Source organism: Dipodomys ordii, unplaced genomic scaffold (genome assembly GCF_000151885.1).
Source record: "Dipodomys ordii isolate 6190 unplaced genomic scaffold, Dord_2.0 Scaffold48, whole genome shotgun sequence".
In the NCBI taxonomy this organism is placed as follows: domain Eukaryota; kingdom Metazoa; phylum Chordata; class Mammalia; order Rodentia; family Heteromyidae; genus Dipodomys; species Dipodomys ordii.
This window is the reverse complement of record NW_012267264.1, coordinates 5,056,594-5,073,433: the sequence shown is the minus strand read 5'-3', so window position 1 is coordinate 5,073,433 and position 16,840 is coordinate 5,056,594. Positions and strand designations below refer to the sequence as shown.

The 16,840-nt window shown below is 36.7% G+C and overlaps 2 protein-coding genes across 2 annotated transcripts in view; both read right to left on the bottom strand.

Annotated features, from left to right (window-relative positions):
• Cadps2 (Ca++-dependent secretion activator 2) overlaps positions 1-16,840 on the bottom strand; it is a 436,304-nt gene that overhangs the window by 301,546 nt on the left and 117,918 nt on the right. The gene's annotated exons all lie outside the window — the stretch shown is intronic.
• Rnf148 (ring finger protein 148) lies at positions 825-1,736 on the bottom strand. The gene has a single exon (XM_013020023.1). It carries the CDS (start codon positions 1,734-1,736, stop codon positions 825-827), a length of 912 nt encoding a protein of 303 aa, XP_012875477.1.

Here is a 16,840-nt window from a genome sequence, read left to right as displayed (position 1 = left end):
AAAGAGATTTTCATTGAAACACCAAAACACTAGACTTTTGGCCCCTCTGTAATAAGGTTTTTTGTTTTGTTTTGTTTTGTTTTTTATTAGAAAGGAGAAAGAGCCAAAATGAAGCAAAAGGTAAGAGTATGGGAAGACAGTGGAAGGACAACCACTAGGGGTGCTTCTAGATAGGCATCTGTTATCATAGCTGATTTATTATGCTAGTATTTAAAGGGATCTGGCAAACAGTGAATTTTTACAATATTTTCCTAAATGAATCCTATAAACTTTAAAACTTTTACTTACATAACCAAAAGTATTATCACCTAATTATTTGGAATTCATTACCCACCCAGTTAGTAGCTGTGGAAACCAGATTTCCTCGTTATTAATAAAATTAAGTAACTATGGCAAATTAAATGAGGATCTAATGCTATAATTACATTTATTCAACAGACATAAATGATTGGAAACCAAAAATTAAACAAAATACAAAAACAGCATAAGAATATTTTTAGGAAATTTAAAAACATTTTACTCCCCATTGTGTCAATGTCATAATCCGGGTAATTTGTAGATAAAGATCAGTAATATGTTAGCTTATACTCATGTGCTTATCTGCATTGAAAAAAATGTATAACAACTAGACCCAATCCAAAAGACAACAGTTCAAGAGTTGAGCACAACATGGAGTTTTATTTTTAAAACAGGAACCTCACCCTCTTTAATATTTGAGTAGAGAAGTTGAAGTGGAAATTTTCTTTAAGTTGCAACAAGAGAATTCATCTGATCGTAAACCTTAGAAAGATCTGGCTATCTCTTCTGCAGAGTCTCCAGTTTCCTTAAGATTTCAGAATGTCACACTTGCACATGGGACATGTCCTATGGGCCAAAAGCCAGGGGTCAATGCATGCCTTATGGAAAAAATGCTTGCAAGTTAAAACACGCACTACATCTTGGGGTTTGTACATGTCAAAACAAACAACACAATTGTCCTCATCTGGATCCAGCTCCTTATCTCCTTCTTTGAGCACTCGAAGTTGAAGCTGACCAATAGCTCTCTTCACATCAGCCTTTATCTGCCTCCGTCTCCTGGTCGAAGTATTGGGAACTCTGGGTCTCCAAGCACAATACAAAAAAAGGTATGCCACCGTGGCTGCCAGGAAGGTAAACAGAGACATGATGTAGTGGCTCAACCATGGCATGTGCATTCTTCCTACCTCAATGATGATGGTCACATAGACTCCTTTCTGGATCAAGTGCAAAAGTTCCATGCCTTTGAGGTTTCCTATCATCACTGCAACTATATTTTCTGTTCCCTGGTGAGACATAGGAAATACTTTGTTACCTGTACCTGGGTAATTATAGATGATCACCCCGTTTGCTCCCTTTTCTGCAGCTACATTGATTTTGTGGGTAAATGTACAGCCTCCCCGTTCAATGAGGGCTAGCCACGAGTCTGCTTGTTCAGGCCTGCTGAAATTGGTCAGTGGATTACAAGCATTCTGATTCCATCCTTCCGGAAGTACCACTGCACCAGACACCCTTTCCAGAGGAGAATGATTCCCGAACACTCCGCTCTCTCCTAGTTCCGAAATAATCCGATTTCCCACCTGAAATGTTATATTCAGGTGAGCTGTCCATATTGCTTTTCCTTTAGAGTCAGGAAGGCTAAGTAGTAGAAAGATGCTAAGCCGTAACAGTCGACACAGAGTAGACCTATGAAGTGGAGGAGTATGTCCAAGTGGGTTCATTCCTCCATTTATCTATTAACTATCAAACATGAAAAACAAAACAACAACAGTTGTCAAAGAAAGTAAAGATGTTCTCGCTTCAGTAGTTGGCAGTAGATTACTGAAGCACAAAAAGGGAAAAGGTCTTCACAGATCAAAGGTTTGTTGTTCCTTCCAGCATTTTTATTCTTGGTAGACTATCTTTCTTACAGTGAAACAAGTTAACAGGAGTTATTAGTAGCATAATGTGATTTCAAGAAAACTATGACTTCCTAATGGGGAAATTGTGACATCAGAGGGAGTTGAGCCAATCCTAGAGTTGATATTAGTGTACTGCATACTGACATCTTATTGGTCAAAAGCTACAAAGCAGTGAAGCTGTATACACACACAGATGTGTATATCTTCAGTGTTTATTCAGATTAATGTAGATATCAAAGTGAACAACCTCTTAGGCAAAAATTAAATGAACAAAATTTCATTTTGAAAAATCCTGGAGTTTCTTCTGTAAGTATGGGTTTATTGAAAAAGTATCTTCTCCTATTTGTCTTTGATTGAAAGGTATGCTATTTGTTCTTTCTTTGTAGAAGGCAAGGACAGAAATCATTCATATTAGCTGGGCACTGGTGGCTCATGCCTGTAGTCCTAGCTACTCAGGAGGCTAAGATCTGAGCATCGCAGTTCAAAGCCAGCCCAGGCAGGAAACTCTGGGAGACTCTTATATCGAATTAACTACCAGAAAATCAGAAATGGCACTTTGGCTTAAGTGGTAAAACACTAGCCTTGAGCTGAAGAGCTGAAGGACAGTGCCCAGGCCCAGAGGTCAAGCCCCACCACCAACAAAAAGAAAAGAAAAATCATTCCTTAATGTACCTGACCAAGCACCAGTTCTCATGTATGGCTCTTTGCCAGTCAATCTGTCATTCTGTGAGGAGTGGAAGAAAATCATTTCCACCTACTTCCAACATTAGATACAATCAGGCCTAAGGAGTCCACATAAGGGAAGCTTAATAAAATCATATATGGCTAGCATGATGCAGGGACACTTTGCAAGGTAAATTCAACTTTTATCATTGAAGCAGATGCTAAAAACCATGTGCTCATTAACTACTCATTACGGAGCATGTATTAGAAGAAAAAAAAAACATATACAATCCTACTCTTGTCAAACTACCACCAAGCTTTTATCACTGCCAAAATATCAATCAAAGATGATACCTCACTGTATAGTTTTCCCTGGCATAGAAATAGAGAAATCAGCCGGGTGCTGGTGGCTCATGCCTGTAATCCTGGCTACTCAGAAGGCTGAAATCTGTGGATCACAGTTTGAAGACAATCTAGGTAGGAAAGTCCATGAGACTCTTATCTCCAATTAGCTACCCCCAAAGCCAGAAGTGGAGATCTGGCTCAAGTAGTAGCACACTAGCCCTGAGCAGTGGCCAGGATCTGAGTTCAAGCCCCAGGACCAGCAACAACAATAAAAGAAATAGCTCTAGGAAACTGTTAGTCTATGAAATATGATTATTTATTTTATCTATTTTATCAGAACTATTAGGTTTCTAGCCTCAAGCCAGAGTGTGATCATTATGATTGATTTGCTCCTAAATTCAGAGAGAAGTGGGAAAATTTCTCTGCCAAGGGTCACTTCGACATTTATAACATAATTCACAGGCCATATAAAATTGTCAATATAGGCAGATGACTTTAGGCATTCCCGGAGAAGCCTCTAAGAAACATAGTAAGTCCATCATGTCATCTACCAAACGATTTTGTGGGCCTTATATAGCCCATGAGCCAGACATTTCCTACCCATGCTACTAAGGATGTTCAAACACGAAACAAAGAAACTGGCTCTAAAGGATCTGTTTGAGTGATTTCTATGGTCAGACTTTCCATCCATGGACAAATACTTTCCACTGCCTTGTTACAACCCTCATAATCATTCTCACAGTTGAGAATGCTACAATAGCAACTTATCTAAACTTCCAAGCACAATTAAGTTCAACCATAATTACATCCAATGCCTCACCAGACCAAAAAAAAAAATGTAATGAGTCACAGCAGTAATTCTGTTTGCTTCACATCTTAGATAGCCACTTCTACTTAAGGACCTATATCCAAGACTCAAGGGGAGAATATAAGTATTCAACTTGCCACTTTTTGACTAGCATCAGGCTTGAAATTGCTGTTCCTTTCAGTCAAATGGCCTAAAGTTTTACTTGCTTCTTCTACAACAACCAGTACATATTACCTCACTCAGAATTCATCCCCTCTATAACTCTTAAGATATCTGCCCCTGCATTACACATTGCAAAATGGCTCCAATTCTGAACTGATACTCCCTCATGATATGGCTTGGAAGGCCTCTCCATTCAGGGATAACAGACTGACTAGTGAGAGTAATGGTATGTTAGTTTCAAGCCTCACCTTCCGGAGGCCTTGAACTCTGCCCTCACTCTCTCCAAACCTTGGTAGTCTGAAATGATCAGGGCAAGCCTAGTAAAAGATGAAAAACTACTTGGAGGAAAACCAGTTTGTAGACAGGTAAATGTGTGAGACTTCCAAATGATCAGAGATGTCCAGATGATTCTCAAGTGATCAGAGACACCTGAGTAGGTCTAGTCAAGTCCTAAAGACTCCTAATAGATCAAAGACTACTGAGAAATAATAGATGGGAAGGAGGCTCAGTGGTAGAGTACTTGCCTCATATGCATGAGGCCCTGGGTTCGATTCCTCAGCACCCCATAAGCAAAAAGAAAAAAGCCGGAAGTGGCACTGTGGCTCAAGTGGTACAGCACTAGCCTTGAGCTGAAGAGCTGAGGGACAGCGCCCAAGCCCAGGGTTCAGGCCCCACGACAGGACCCAAAAAAAAAAAAAAAGAATAGTTTAGAGTGTGAATAATAAGGTCAAACTTCTACAGATTTAATACTCACGAAACTTGATTTTTTTTTATTAGCCATGACGGAATAAAAAGATAAATGAGTACTTGAAATCCTACCAAAACCTTTTATATTTTAAGGAACAAATCAAAGCTACTCATTGAACTGAAGCCAAGATCTACATAACGTTAGACCTTTAATATTAAATTTTAACATTTATTGAAACATTAACATTAAATTGAAACTTTTTTCTCTTATTCAATCTAACAAGTAAGAGACAGGATGGTAATAAACAGAGTAGAAATTCATTTCAACCTGTAGAGGGGATGGGGAAAAACTTCCATTCTAAATAAACACATAAGACTAAGGACAAAAAATCATGGTACAGTTATCTCTCTTAGGACTTTGGTGAAAAAACATCTTATTTTAACTACTAAAACTGGATTCTTGCCATGTGCCAGTGGCTCTCGCCTGTAATCCTAGCTACTCAGGAGGCTAGATCTGAGGATCGTGGTTCAAAGCCAGCCCGGCTTTGATAAGAGTCCGTGAGACTCTTATCTCCAATAAACCACTAGAAAACCAGAAGTGGTACTGTGGCTCAAGCGGTAGAGCGCTTGCCTTCAACTGAAGAGCTCAAGGACAACACCCAGGCCCTGAATTCAAGCCCTACAACCAAAAAAACAAAACAACAACAACAAAAAAGCACAACTGGATTCTTGTTTGAAAGATTGGAAATATGGCAAAGTATTAAAAATCAGAACAAATACATCCAAGCAGAGTCTTTTGATTTTAATACTGGAACATATTTCATGTTTCTTAAGCTACTCTGCTCCTCTTTATAATAATATAGAAAGGTGAGGACAAAGTAGATATGGTAGCTAGCTGCTTTGCGGACTGCCATTTCTAAGTTGTCCTAAAACCTAAAGTGGATTCAAGATGTTCCTAAGCTACCATCAATCATGACAGATCTGAATAAGCTTTGTCTTCCTTAGATAAGTCCCAGGAGCACAGTGAACTACAGTGAGCTCTTAGCAGTCAGAAACAGCAAAGCAGAGGTGATTAAGGAGATTTCCCCCATTTAGATCCCTTCCATTTTTCCAATCTGCAGATCAAAAAAACACTTCCTCTCTTTAGGGGATTTATTTCCTCTAGAGAAGTATCAGGGAAGAAAAATGGTGTAGCCTTTTACCATAGCAGAAATGGTGCCCTGAAGCATGGGGCTGGCTAGAATTGTAGAAAATCTAGGTTCTTCTATTTGCTAGCTGTAAGAGGGGAGCCACACTGAGTCTTGGTTTTCTCTTGGGCAGAATGAGGAACTCTAGTCAGCTTCTTGGAGCACTGGGGAATGTCAGATGGCTTGTTTCTCTGTCATTTATAAATAAAGCCACTGATCTCACATCAAGAAGCCTGCTCATTCGATAGGTCCTTAATTAAATGGGCTTCTTCCTCATTTCAATTTCACAAAGTTTCTTTTTGTTATTGCTCACTTGAAAAAAATTCTTCTTATGCTTCAGGACCCATCCATCTCAATTGTCCTTACCAAAACAACCACTCACTTCTATGACACATTAAGATGCTTGTATTTCTGTCTGTTCTTTCAGCTGTTCTAGAAAATACTGCATTATTGTCTTATTTTTTTAAGCCTGTTTTCTTCTTCCTATCCTTATCTTAGCATGGTAAAACTTGATCAAGGGCCCTGAAAAAAAAGTTTGGCCTTTTAATCACTTTCACATCAAACTACTAAGCTATATCAGCTGCTTTGGGTTTAAAATCTTTTAATTATATGAATGAATCTAGATTTACTAGTCTCAGGATATAGACATAGGTTTAAAAATCTTTATCTCCATATATGTAAGTATATACATGCATATACATACATTTTTAATATATATTTTTATTGTAAAGATACTGTACCAGAGGGGCTAGAGTTACATGAGCAAGTTAATGAGTCCATTTGCTATCGAGCTTGTATATACATAATTTCTATATACATGTAGTTATAGCCATCTATCAAGGTCAATAGCTTTCTCAAGTCACAAGACAAATGGTCACTATCCACCACAAATTTTATCACATTAATTATATATACCTCTTGGTACCTCAAAAATACCTTTAACATCATAACAATAGGAATGTCTAAAGCAAGAAATGTCTAATTGTAACAAACTCCATCTCAAGAGAGTGATCTTGAGGTGACTAGATGCAGAAAAACTGTACAGTCCCCTCAAAACTTCCTTGCTTATTAATTCAGTCCCAAATGGTATCTCTCTACTATGAACCATTCTAATATGCTTTAAAACTTTGTATTCATATTAGAATATACTATCAATAATATATTATCTCTACATAAATACATGATGAGCAATATATTAAGATCTTATATATGTATAGTATGTTCAATATTATATATAACATATATAGTATGTATTAGCTACATAACATATAAGACATAATAATATATACTAGATCTCTCATATGATAGTATTAGGTATTAAATATTATACAGCATAATATCTAAGATATATTTTTTAAATCAAAATAAGGGTTCATGCATCTTAAATTAGACTAGTTCAAATAGTGGAGCACTTACATGAACAGCAAGAGCAATGCTGTAAATTTAATCCTCACTACTGACAAAAAGCAAAATAAAAGCAGAAATAAACATTATTTTCCTCATTTTGCTACATCCTTTGCAAATAAATTATTTCCCCATGATATTTTTCTGCAGGTGCTAAAAACAATGTTTACTTTTCCTCTCTTATGAAAGTTGTATTTATCATTCAAATGGCAGGCTTTTTGAAGGAGTTTGATGGATTTCTCTGTAGTCCTATGGGGCCTAGTACATTGTATAAAATTAGTTACTTATTTTATTTTATTTGGTATAATAAAGGTAATTCCCTGGCAGGATTAAGCACCTGCCATGTCAGGAATTTTCATATCCCTTCCAGGGTACAATCTAAGATCTATCCAATACCTACACTATTGATATTTTTCTCATTCATTCAAGATATTTATTAAGAACCCAGTATGTTCACAGTTCTAGGGCTAAGGCTAAGCAATGAGCAAAAAAGAACAGTACCTTGTGTTCATGAATTTTTCATTCTATATTCCAAAGATCCACAGATGAGGTCAAGGTTATATCTTTATTCAAGAGGCTGACATTCTAATGTGATAAATATGATAAATATGTTTTGAAGTGAGTACCAGGAAAACACTTGCTAGGATGGCTTATAAATAACAGAAATTTACTTAACATAGTCCTCCAGTCTGGGAAATCCAACATCAAGGCAGATTTAGTGTTTGTGGAGGGTCTGTGATATGGCATATAGATAGCTCTTTCTCATTGTGTTTTCAAGAGTTGGAAAAGATGAAGGTCTCTGAGGTCTTTTATAAAGGCTCCAATCCTACTCCTGTGGGCTCAGCCCCTTGCCTAATCGCCTCCCAAGGTACCATATCCTAATTCTATCACTTGGGAATAGAACAGGATGTCATCTTTTAGAACACAGTATTCACAATGATAAAACCAGTCCCTAAACCAGACAGTTTAACACATAGTTTTGACATCTAGGCCCCCCTTTTCTAAGTACATACATAGCCAAAGCTCCTAGATTCAGATCTCATATAACTTTCAAGTTTCTAATATTTAAAGAAAAATCTTTGTTTTATACATTTTTAATTTTTTCCTTCTGCAGTTTTCTGATGGACAGAGATTAAATTTCAGGTTTAAATACTTTTTTTGATAGAATCTCTTTATGCAATTTGGGCTGGCCTTGAACTTACAATCTTCCTTGAGAATACAGGAATATGATGACTTAATTCTTAATCCATCCTGTATGGGTTTAATTATATGTTAATCACCGTCCTGAAAATTTAGAATCCTGTGGGGCATTCTAAACAAATCAATGTATTTAAAGTTTGCAGAATTCTGGCTGTCACATCCCCACAACGGCTTGTATTCACTGTAGATACCATTCATTACTACCTGTATATCGTATGTTATTCATTTTATTTTACCAGAAAAGAATGACACCAACAATTCAAAAGGGACAGGCTGAGAAGTTAAAACCAGGAGCTGAAAAAGTAGTTAGGCTCTCTTTCCATCCTATTTAGTGTTTCAAGATCAGAATGTCTAGAAGGCACTATTTAAATGTCTGATCTCTGAAATGGTAAACAATGGGGGACTCTCCATGAATGGGTAGAGAAGGAAAGAATGAAAGTACTTATCTGGTAAAAGGAAGTCCTAAATGTTCTCTGTGTTTTGGATTGGCCTCATCCATCTGACCTACCCAAATGTATTAAGGATTTACTAGACTGGTATGACTACAAGTATTTATCAAGCTTGGGAAGTATAAAAGGTACTGATAGACAAGGTCAAGATAAATTTTATTCATAAATTGTTTTGTACAACTACATAAAGATAATGATAGTAATAATAGTAATCACCATCATCATGACAATAAAGAAACCACCATTTTAGCTCCCATATCATGAATGGTAAGCAGGAAATATTTCTCTCTATTTCTCCCTATTTTACTCTGTTAAATCCTTGATGAAACTTAAAAATATACTAAGAATTCCACCAAGTTTGTAAGGAAGTATTCATGCTTACATATTGTTACCACTTTTCAACATGTAATATTCACTATTGAACATTTGTGATTTTATCATATCTGAACTTCTCCAGCTAAACAGCTAATATTTGTCCATCTAGGACACAATATTTCATGATTCATGAAGGATGCATGAAAATAATTAGAGCTCTTTTATTACGAAGGTATAAGCCAGCTTCAAACAAAGAACCATTTTTAGTCCCTTCACACCTACACTTTTCACTAAAAACAGACAAGTAAAACATAAAAGCAAAGTCTGACTAGCTTTCCTGGCATAATATTCTTCAAGATGCTGAAAAAGAGCCATGTTTCACCAACAAATTGCTACATTATTAATCCATGTGAAATTGCAAGAATATTCAGGTCACCAATGACTCAAAATTGGATATTTAGGAAAAATAGGAGGTTATTATCTTGTGAAAAAACAAAAGTATATTATACATTTACAAAACAAAAACTAATTTTAGGCAAGACCTGGAGATGAATTAATTCCACTCTAGTTGGTTTCTACTTAGCCAGGAAGGTTATACTAACATAGAATATGCAGTGAGGAAAACTCAAATTTCTGACAGGATATATAATAATCAAGAGAAAAAGTCATCTGGTTAATAGATGTTTCAGTCTTTCCTTCAAAGTACATATTGGACACCTTCAGAATTGTTTCCAAATTTTTAGCTGTTTTTCCTGTGTCTTGGTTTATGTGTATTTATGCTTCAAGATCTGGCAAATTTCTTTAATACTTACTTTCAGCAATAAAATCAAACAAGAAATAGGATCACAGATAAAAGAATTACAGAAAGAATTCATGGTGAAGTATAGAGACAGAGATTCTTAATGTTTTCTTTATTAGATTTATGTCTCAAAGGAAAGACATGAATATGAAACAAATTACTAAGAAAGAAATAGCAGACTAGAATAAAATACAGTGCCATCTATTGGAATGTCTATTTATAACACAGTCTTCTTACAGACTGCACCTAGCTAACTGTTCAAGAATAGTTTTCATCTATTGGTCAAACAACTTAAAATATTAATGGTATCAATAATGATAGCAATACAAGCTTCAAGTTAAGTGATTAATGAATATTTGTTGATTATGTCCCACTTATTCAAAATTCATAACAATTAAATGGCATAGAGACTATAATAATCTTATTTGATAAATGAAAAACCAGGAGCAAAACAAGTACTATGTTAGACACCATCAATTTAAATGGATGAATTAGAATTTAACGCCAATATGTAGTTGAATGTATCAGAGCCCAATAGTTTTACTTTTATTGTGTGCAAGTACCCGTCCTGGGGCTTGACCTTGAGACCTAGTCTCTGTCCCCAAGCTTTTTTAGCTCAACGCTAGCACTCTACCACTTCAGCCACAGCTCCACTTCCAGCTGTTTGGTGTTTATTTGGTCTCACAGACATTTTTGCCTGAGCTGGCTTCAAACCCAAATCCTCAAATCTCAGCCTCCTGTGTAGCTGAGATTACAGGCATGACCCACAGGCACCAAGCTTTACCTTTGTTTTGTGTCACTAGATACAGATGGGTAATTCTGTTACATATTGGACAGAGGCCAGCAACAACAATTTCAATGCTGAATTAATACACACTTAAAAGTATTTAAAACCTCCACCTCATGTAGCCAGTATACTGCTGATTTTTCCAACAACTGTCAGTTGTGATGCCATTAGTACATTTTGTTGTACTGCTCACTTTGTCAATTATTCATACATGTATTTTATTCATACACTTAATTAGAAAGCAATCAAATTACTGGGAATTTGCTTTTAAATATTTCTAAGACACAATTCTTTATAAAGAAAAGTATAAATAATAAAGTACTCATAAATCAAACTCAACTTTAGTGAGTTGTAGACATGTTAGATATTTGCTGGGGAGAAGGGAGATTCTTCTCTAACAAAGCATTACAGAAGGAATGGTCTGGTATGAGAATTACCTCATTTCTCACAGTTCTAAAGAACTGTGAGAAACTAAGGTTTTGGCATGACTGGTTTCACCTTCAGTGTCTGAACTCTATAGAATCTCTTCTCTCTCACTTCTGGCAGCTGCCTGGAGTCACTGGTATCCATTGATATGCTATGCATCAAGACAGTTTCTGCCAGAATCCAAGGAAACCAGGCAATATCAACAACCATGAAAAACTGGATGAGAACAGGAAAGCCTGCTAAAGCTCCTTGGGGCTGTGAAGACCTTCCTGACACCTTGATTCCAGATTTCCAGAAATACAAAATGTATTTCCCTTATTTTAAGCTACTCCGTTTATGGTAATTTGCTATGGGAACATCACAAAAGTCATACAGCTTATTGATGATTAGGTTTCCTCTTCTTGGAAAGACCATTTCTCTCCTTAATCATTTTGTGTGGGACCATTTCCCTTCTATGGTGCCGGGTAGGAATTCTGCACACATCTTAAAAGTTCTACGCCTTTGCTGATTATGAGTACCATAACAGCTTCCTAATCTTTGGCAATCTCTGTCCCTAGTTGGGTTAGTCAAGCTTCACAACCCTGTCTCCTTGGTAAATTTTTCCCTTCCCAGTCCAGTTGGTGAAGCTGTGATGAAACTACACTTGATTCTCCAATAATCTAAAGAGGATTGCTATGCCTATCAACTTAAAAGCAGTAAACATTGTTCTTCTTATGCTAAAGATTAGGGGGGAAAACCCCTGTCATCCATATTAAAGTCATATGCCCTTGAATAAGGTCTGAAATGTATAATAATTATGCCTTAAAAATAGAACCGGGCTACTGTAGCGGAAAAACTGGGCTACTGTAGGGAGTGATAAAATGTTTGCCTAGCATGTTTGCGGCTTTGGATTAGATTCCTAACATTGCATCAGAGAGAGAGAGAGAGAGAGAGAGAGAGAGAGAAACTGGGCTACTGTAGGGATTGATAAAATGTTTGCCTAGCATGTATGCAGCTTTGGATTAGATTCCTAATACTGCATCAGAGAGAGAGAGAGAGAGAGAGAGAGAGAGAGAGAAGGAGAGAGAGAGAGAGAAGTGAGGGAGAGAAGAGAGGGAGAGAAAGAGTGATACGAGGAGGCTACAATGCTTGTGAAGAAATGTACTCATTATCTTGCCCATGTAATTGGAACCTCTCTGTACAGTATTTTCACAATAAAAAAAGAGTGAGAGAGAAGGAATAGAGAAATGGGAGAAGGGAAGGAAAGGGAGGGAAAGGATAAAGGGAAAAAAGGGAGGAAAAGAAGGGAGAAAAGAAAGAAGGAAGAATTGGTTTCTTATGAAGAAAGATATGTTCATCTTCTATAGTCAAAATTTTACTAGCAAAAGAATCAAAATCTCCCACATAATCCACAGGCCAAGACAAAGACTACAACAAAAAAAAACCCTACAGATTATACATACTTTGGTACAACGCTCCAAAGTGAAAATTCTCAGGTTCTGCTTTTAGTGTGGCACAACTGAATTTTGAGGTCATCCACCCTGATCCTGGCAGAAACAATAATGGCATGGTTTTGCTCTTTATGATTTTACTACTAAGGGCCATAACTTCAATAGGAAAAACTCTATTTTTTTTACTTTTCAGTATACTCATTAAGGCAAAGAATAAAACTTGGTATTTAGAAATTTACCAAAGGTAAATTCAAAATGTTATCACCATAAAAAGTGAAGGATATATAGATTGATTTGATTTACTTATTCCACATTGAATGCATACACTATAAACATCAAATGGCACATCATAAAAATGTCATATTTGACAGCTAAGATGTAAGTTATAAAAAATAATCTGAAGTCATGCAAATATTTACAACATATCTACGCTGGTTATTTATAAATGTTGGCACAGAAGTATTTGTTTTATGCTCCCAGACCTCATTGGGATCTGACATAAAATACCTATAGTATGCTACCTTTTAGATATCTGCAACAACTTGGCTTTTAGGGAAGAAATTGTAGACCTGTAATCCTCTCCTTTAAAGTTCTCTTCAAAGCAGGCCAATAACCTTCTGCCTCATCACTTCCACTTCCACTTCTACCTCTACTCACTCCCAGAAGAAGAAAAAAAGCCCTTGTTAAGCTAACAGTGTAGCAGACCAAAGGGCACAGGGCTCCTGGGCTGTTGTAACTGCAAGAGAAGGGAAGGAATATATGCCTGGTATCTCATCCCAGCCTTATTAACTAACTAAATCACTAAAGGAACAGGTCAAAGGTGGAGAGGGTCCACAGGCATCTGTTGTTATAATACAGGGGTTGGAAGGTTAGTGGCTATAAGAGAGGGAGAAGCTGATTTAAATGAGAAAACAGATTCCATAATTAATAGCACAGGGTTTAGTCTCAATTTGGAATGTGAACATGTTTTGAATTCTACTAAACACACAATAGCATTTCCAATGTTGACAGTCTGTAACCTTTATGCATTCTATCTGATTTGTACCTTCCCCCACAAAATTTCCACTTCAAAGGAATTTATAAAGAACGAAATGGCAAAACAGACTCCTTTTGTAATATGATTAGGACTTTTTAAATGTCTATTTGTGCATTCATATTTGGAATTCAGCATATGCTTGATCCAACCACTTATCAACATATCTGACAATATCTATCTCCTGCGTTTTATCATCTTGAATTATTTTCTCAAGTAGCCTTCTCAGAACCCAATTAAAAAGTTATCTCTTCTTATCAGTTTGGTCCCATCCAGTAAGAAAAGATGACAGATAGTTAGTAGCAATACTTGAGTAGTCTGACAACTTCAAAATGTGCAAATTGAGGGTACAAATACATAAACAAACTATAAATAATTTTCATGTTTTAAAAATATTTTTGAGTATAAAGAGACATTCATGGATAAGATTATTTTAAAAAAATTTACAAACAATATAAGACACATTGGCACTGGAAAAATGACATTAGCAAAATGTCAGGACCTTTTACTCTAAAGGAAAATTGAAAATAAATCACATATATAACAAGTCTTATATTGTTCTACCTGGAAGTTATTTTAGAACTTAGAAAGTATCAATTAATTTTCATAAGCAAAGTAGATAGCAAAGATGTAATTTCTTGATTAAGGAGACCAGACAATATCCTAATGTAGGAAATATACCCACGCAACATTTACCAATCAGAATCTTTTCACCCTTCCAAAGTTTACATTGGAGAAGGCATAATTATTGCCCTCACGTAGAAAAATTACCAGGCAGCAATAATGATATACTATTTAGTTATGCTAAACACGAGTCTATCTCCAAAACATATATTTAGTTTACTAAAGCAGAAACTCTGTAGAAGTAGTTTTACTGTCATTACACAATTCAACTAGTACATCTCACCTATTTAAAAACTTTCTTGTCATCATTCTCTATTGTACTCCTACATATATGAAAGTTTTTGACATGGGGAAATGATAATGAATGTACCTGTTTCCCATCCTTCTACCTGCTTTTCTTCTGCCTTCCCACTTCCTTTCATCAGACTGAGAGGCAAAGTTCTCCAGTTATAGAAAGGTAGAAAAACCTCCAAAACAGAAGACGGAATAATGAAAGCCACATATGGAATGTTCAGTTAATCACCTGTACTTTTCCCTACTGCTAAACACCCAAATGAGTATAGGGAAATTAAGTGAAATAGGGCATAAAAGTTAAGAATGGAATGAAACATGACTGTGATAAGGCCTTTGCAATCTAAGCATTACCACACAAGATTTAAAGACAAAACATTACAGAACAGAGAAAGTGAAGTCCTGACCATAGAGAACAGCTGCCTTTAAACAGACATCTGGACCTGACCTCTGACCATCAGCTGGTCTGTGATCAAAGTGAATAGAAATCATTGAAGCAACCTGTTTTTCCAGGCAAAGAGAATGTGTTAAAGATCAGTATAAACTCTATTCTGATCTCCCCTCCAATCTGGCTGCTATGGGTTTGGATATGTGCGATTGTCGGAAGGTGGTAGACTTCTAAGAGGTCTAGAGGGAAAACATTAGTTACCCTCACAAAAGATTAAGATCATTCTTTGGAAGCCCCGAGTTAGTTCTCAAGAGAGTCTTGTTCTAAGAAAAGCAAGGGTAGCCCTTGCCTTGCTCTGATTTACTGTTCTCTTATGCGGTCTCTCCTCTAACCATGACACCATCCACCAAAGGAGCCCCACTAAAGCCAATAAAGGCACCATTGCCTTGAACACCTAGAATTGTGAGCAAAATAAATGTTTTTCTCTTCACAAATTATCTAGTCTTGGTTATTTCAACAGGCGAATGCTTTTATAGATCCTGCCACATGCATGGTAATAATGTGTTGCCAATTAACATTCCCATAATAAAAATTCAAGGACTACTACCTCATGCCCTTGTATGTGTATACAACTTTGAAGAACTACTAAAGGGAAAAGCCAAAGTATAAATCCCTTCACACTACTGTAGACAGACTTGGCTTTCTTTGAATATTTACTAATAGACAAGGGGGAAACAGGAGTTTCAGATATAGAAAAAGGCACTTACAATCATCAGTCAGTGCAGAGGGTCCTGGGCATGACAAGGAAAAGCTAGGGGAGGAGGAAAAAGGAAGGAAGAGAGGGGGCAGAAAAGAAAGGGGCCAGTTGGCTTGGTGCAGGGGCTCTGCATGTGGAAAGCAAGCTGGAAGGCCCCCATACAGCCCTTCCTCTACACTACAAGCTTGCTCAAATCATCCACTTCCTCCATCTATCCTTCTGTTAACATAAGTAGGGGGCCAAGTTCACACCAGGGCTACCACCTGTGAGTGCAGCAGAGCATGCGATGAAGCCAATTTAAAGAACAGAAGCATACTGGGCATGGGGGAAGGGTTCTCTCTCTCTCTCTCTCTCTTTCTCTCCCTCTCTCTCTCCCTCTCTCTCTCTCTCTCTCTCTCTCTCTCTCTCTCTCTCTCTTCCCTCTCTCCTTCATATACATTTATAAACATTAAGTGTATTTAATTTCCCTGGTAAGGTCCTTCACATCTATCTGTAATAATCCGTGGTTTAACACCTTCTGTCCAAGCTATACCATCAGATACACACACAATTGTATAAGTTTGGCTAGGATGGAAAAATCAATTCCTCCATGTACCACAGAGATTTTTAGAACAGAAAACTTACTAGTCAACTAAAATTTCAGCAGTCTATATAAAGGTTTAAATGTACATTAAAGTGCCTTAAAAAGTCACAAAAGTAGAACATTATCACATTACTTCATCAAAATCCTATGCAGAGTAAAGGCCACTGAGAAAAGAAAAATTACTTCTCTGAAAGTATTTGTTAAAATTAAAAATTAAAAGCCTCAGATAAGCCATCTTGTAGAGGTAAAAGAAACTTGCTCAGAAAGAGAGAATTTGCCAGCACCAGTGACTCAGACTTTTAATCCTAGCTATTCAGGAGGCTGAGATCTGAGGATGGAGAGTCAAATGTTAGCGTAGGCAGGAAAGTCCATGAGACTCTGCAATTAACCAGAAAAAAAAAAAAAACTAGAAGTGGGGCTGTGGCTCAAGTGGTAAAGTGATAACCTTGAGCAAAGAAGTTCAGGGACAACACCTAGGCTCTGAGTTCAAGCCCCATGATGGGCACAAAAGAGAAAAAAATAATTTGTGCAACAGAAAACTATAATTATTAAAACAATGCCTCCTAAAATTAAGATTTAATTAAGT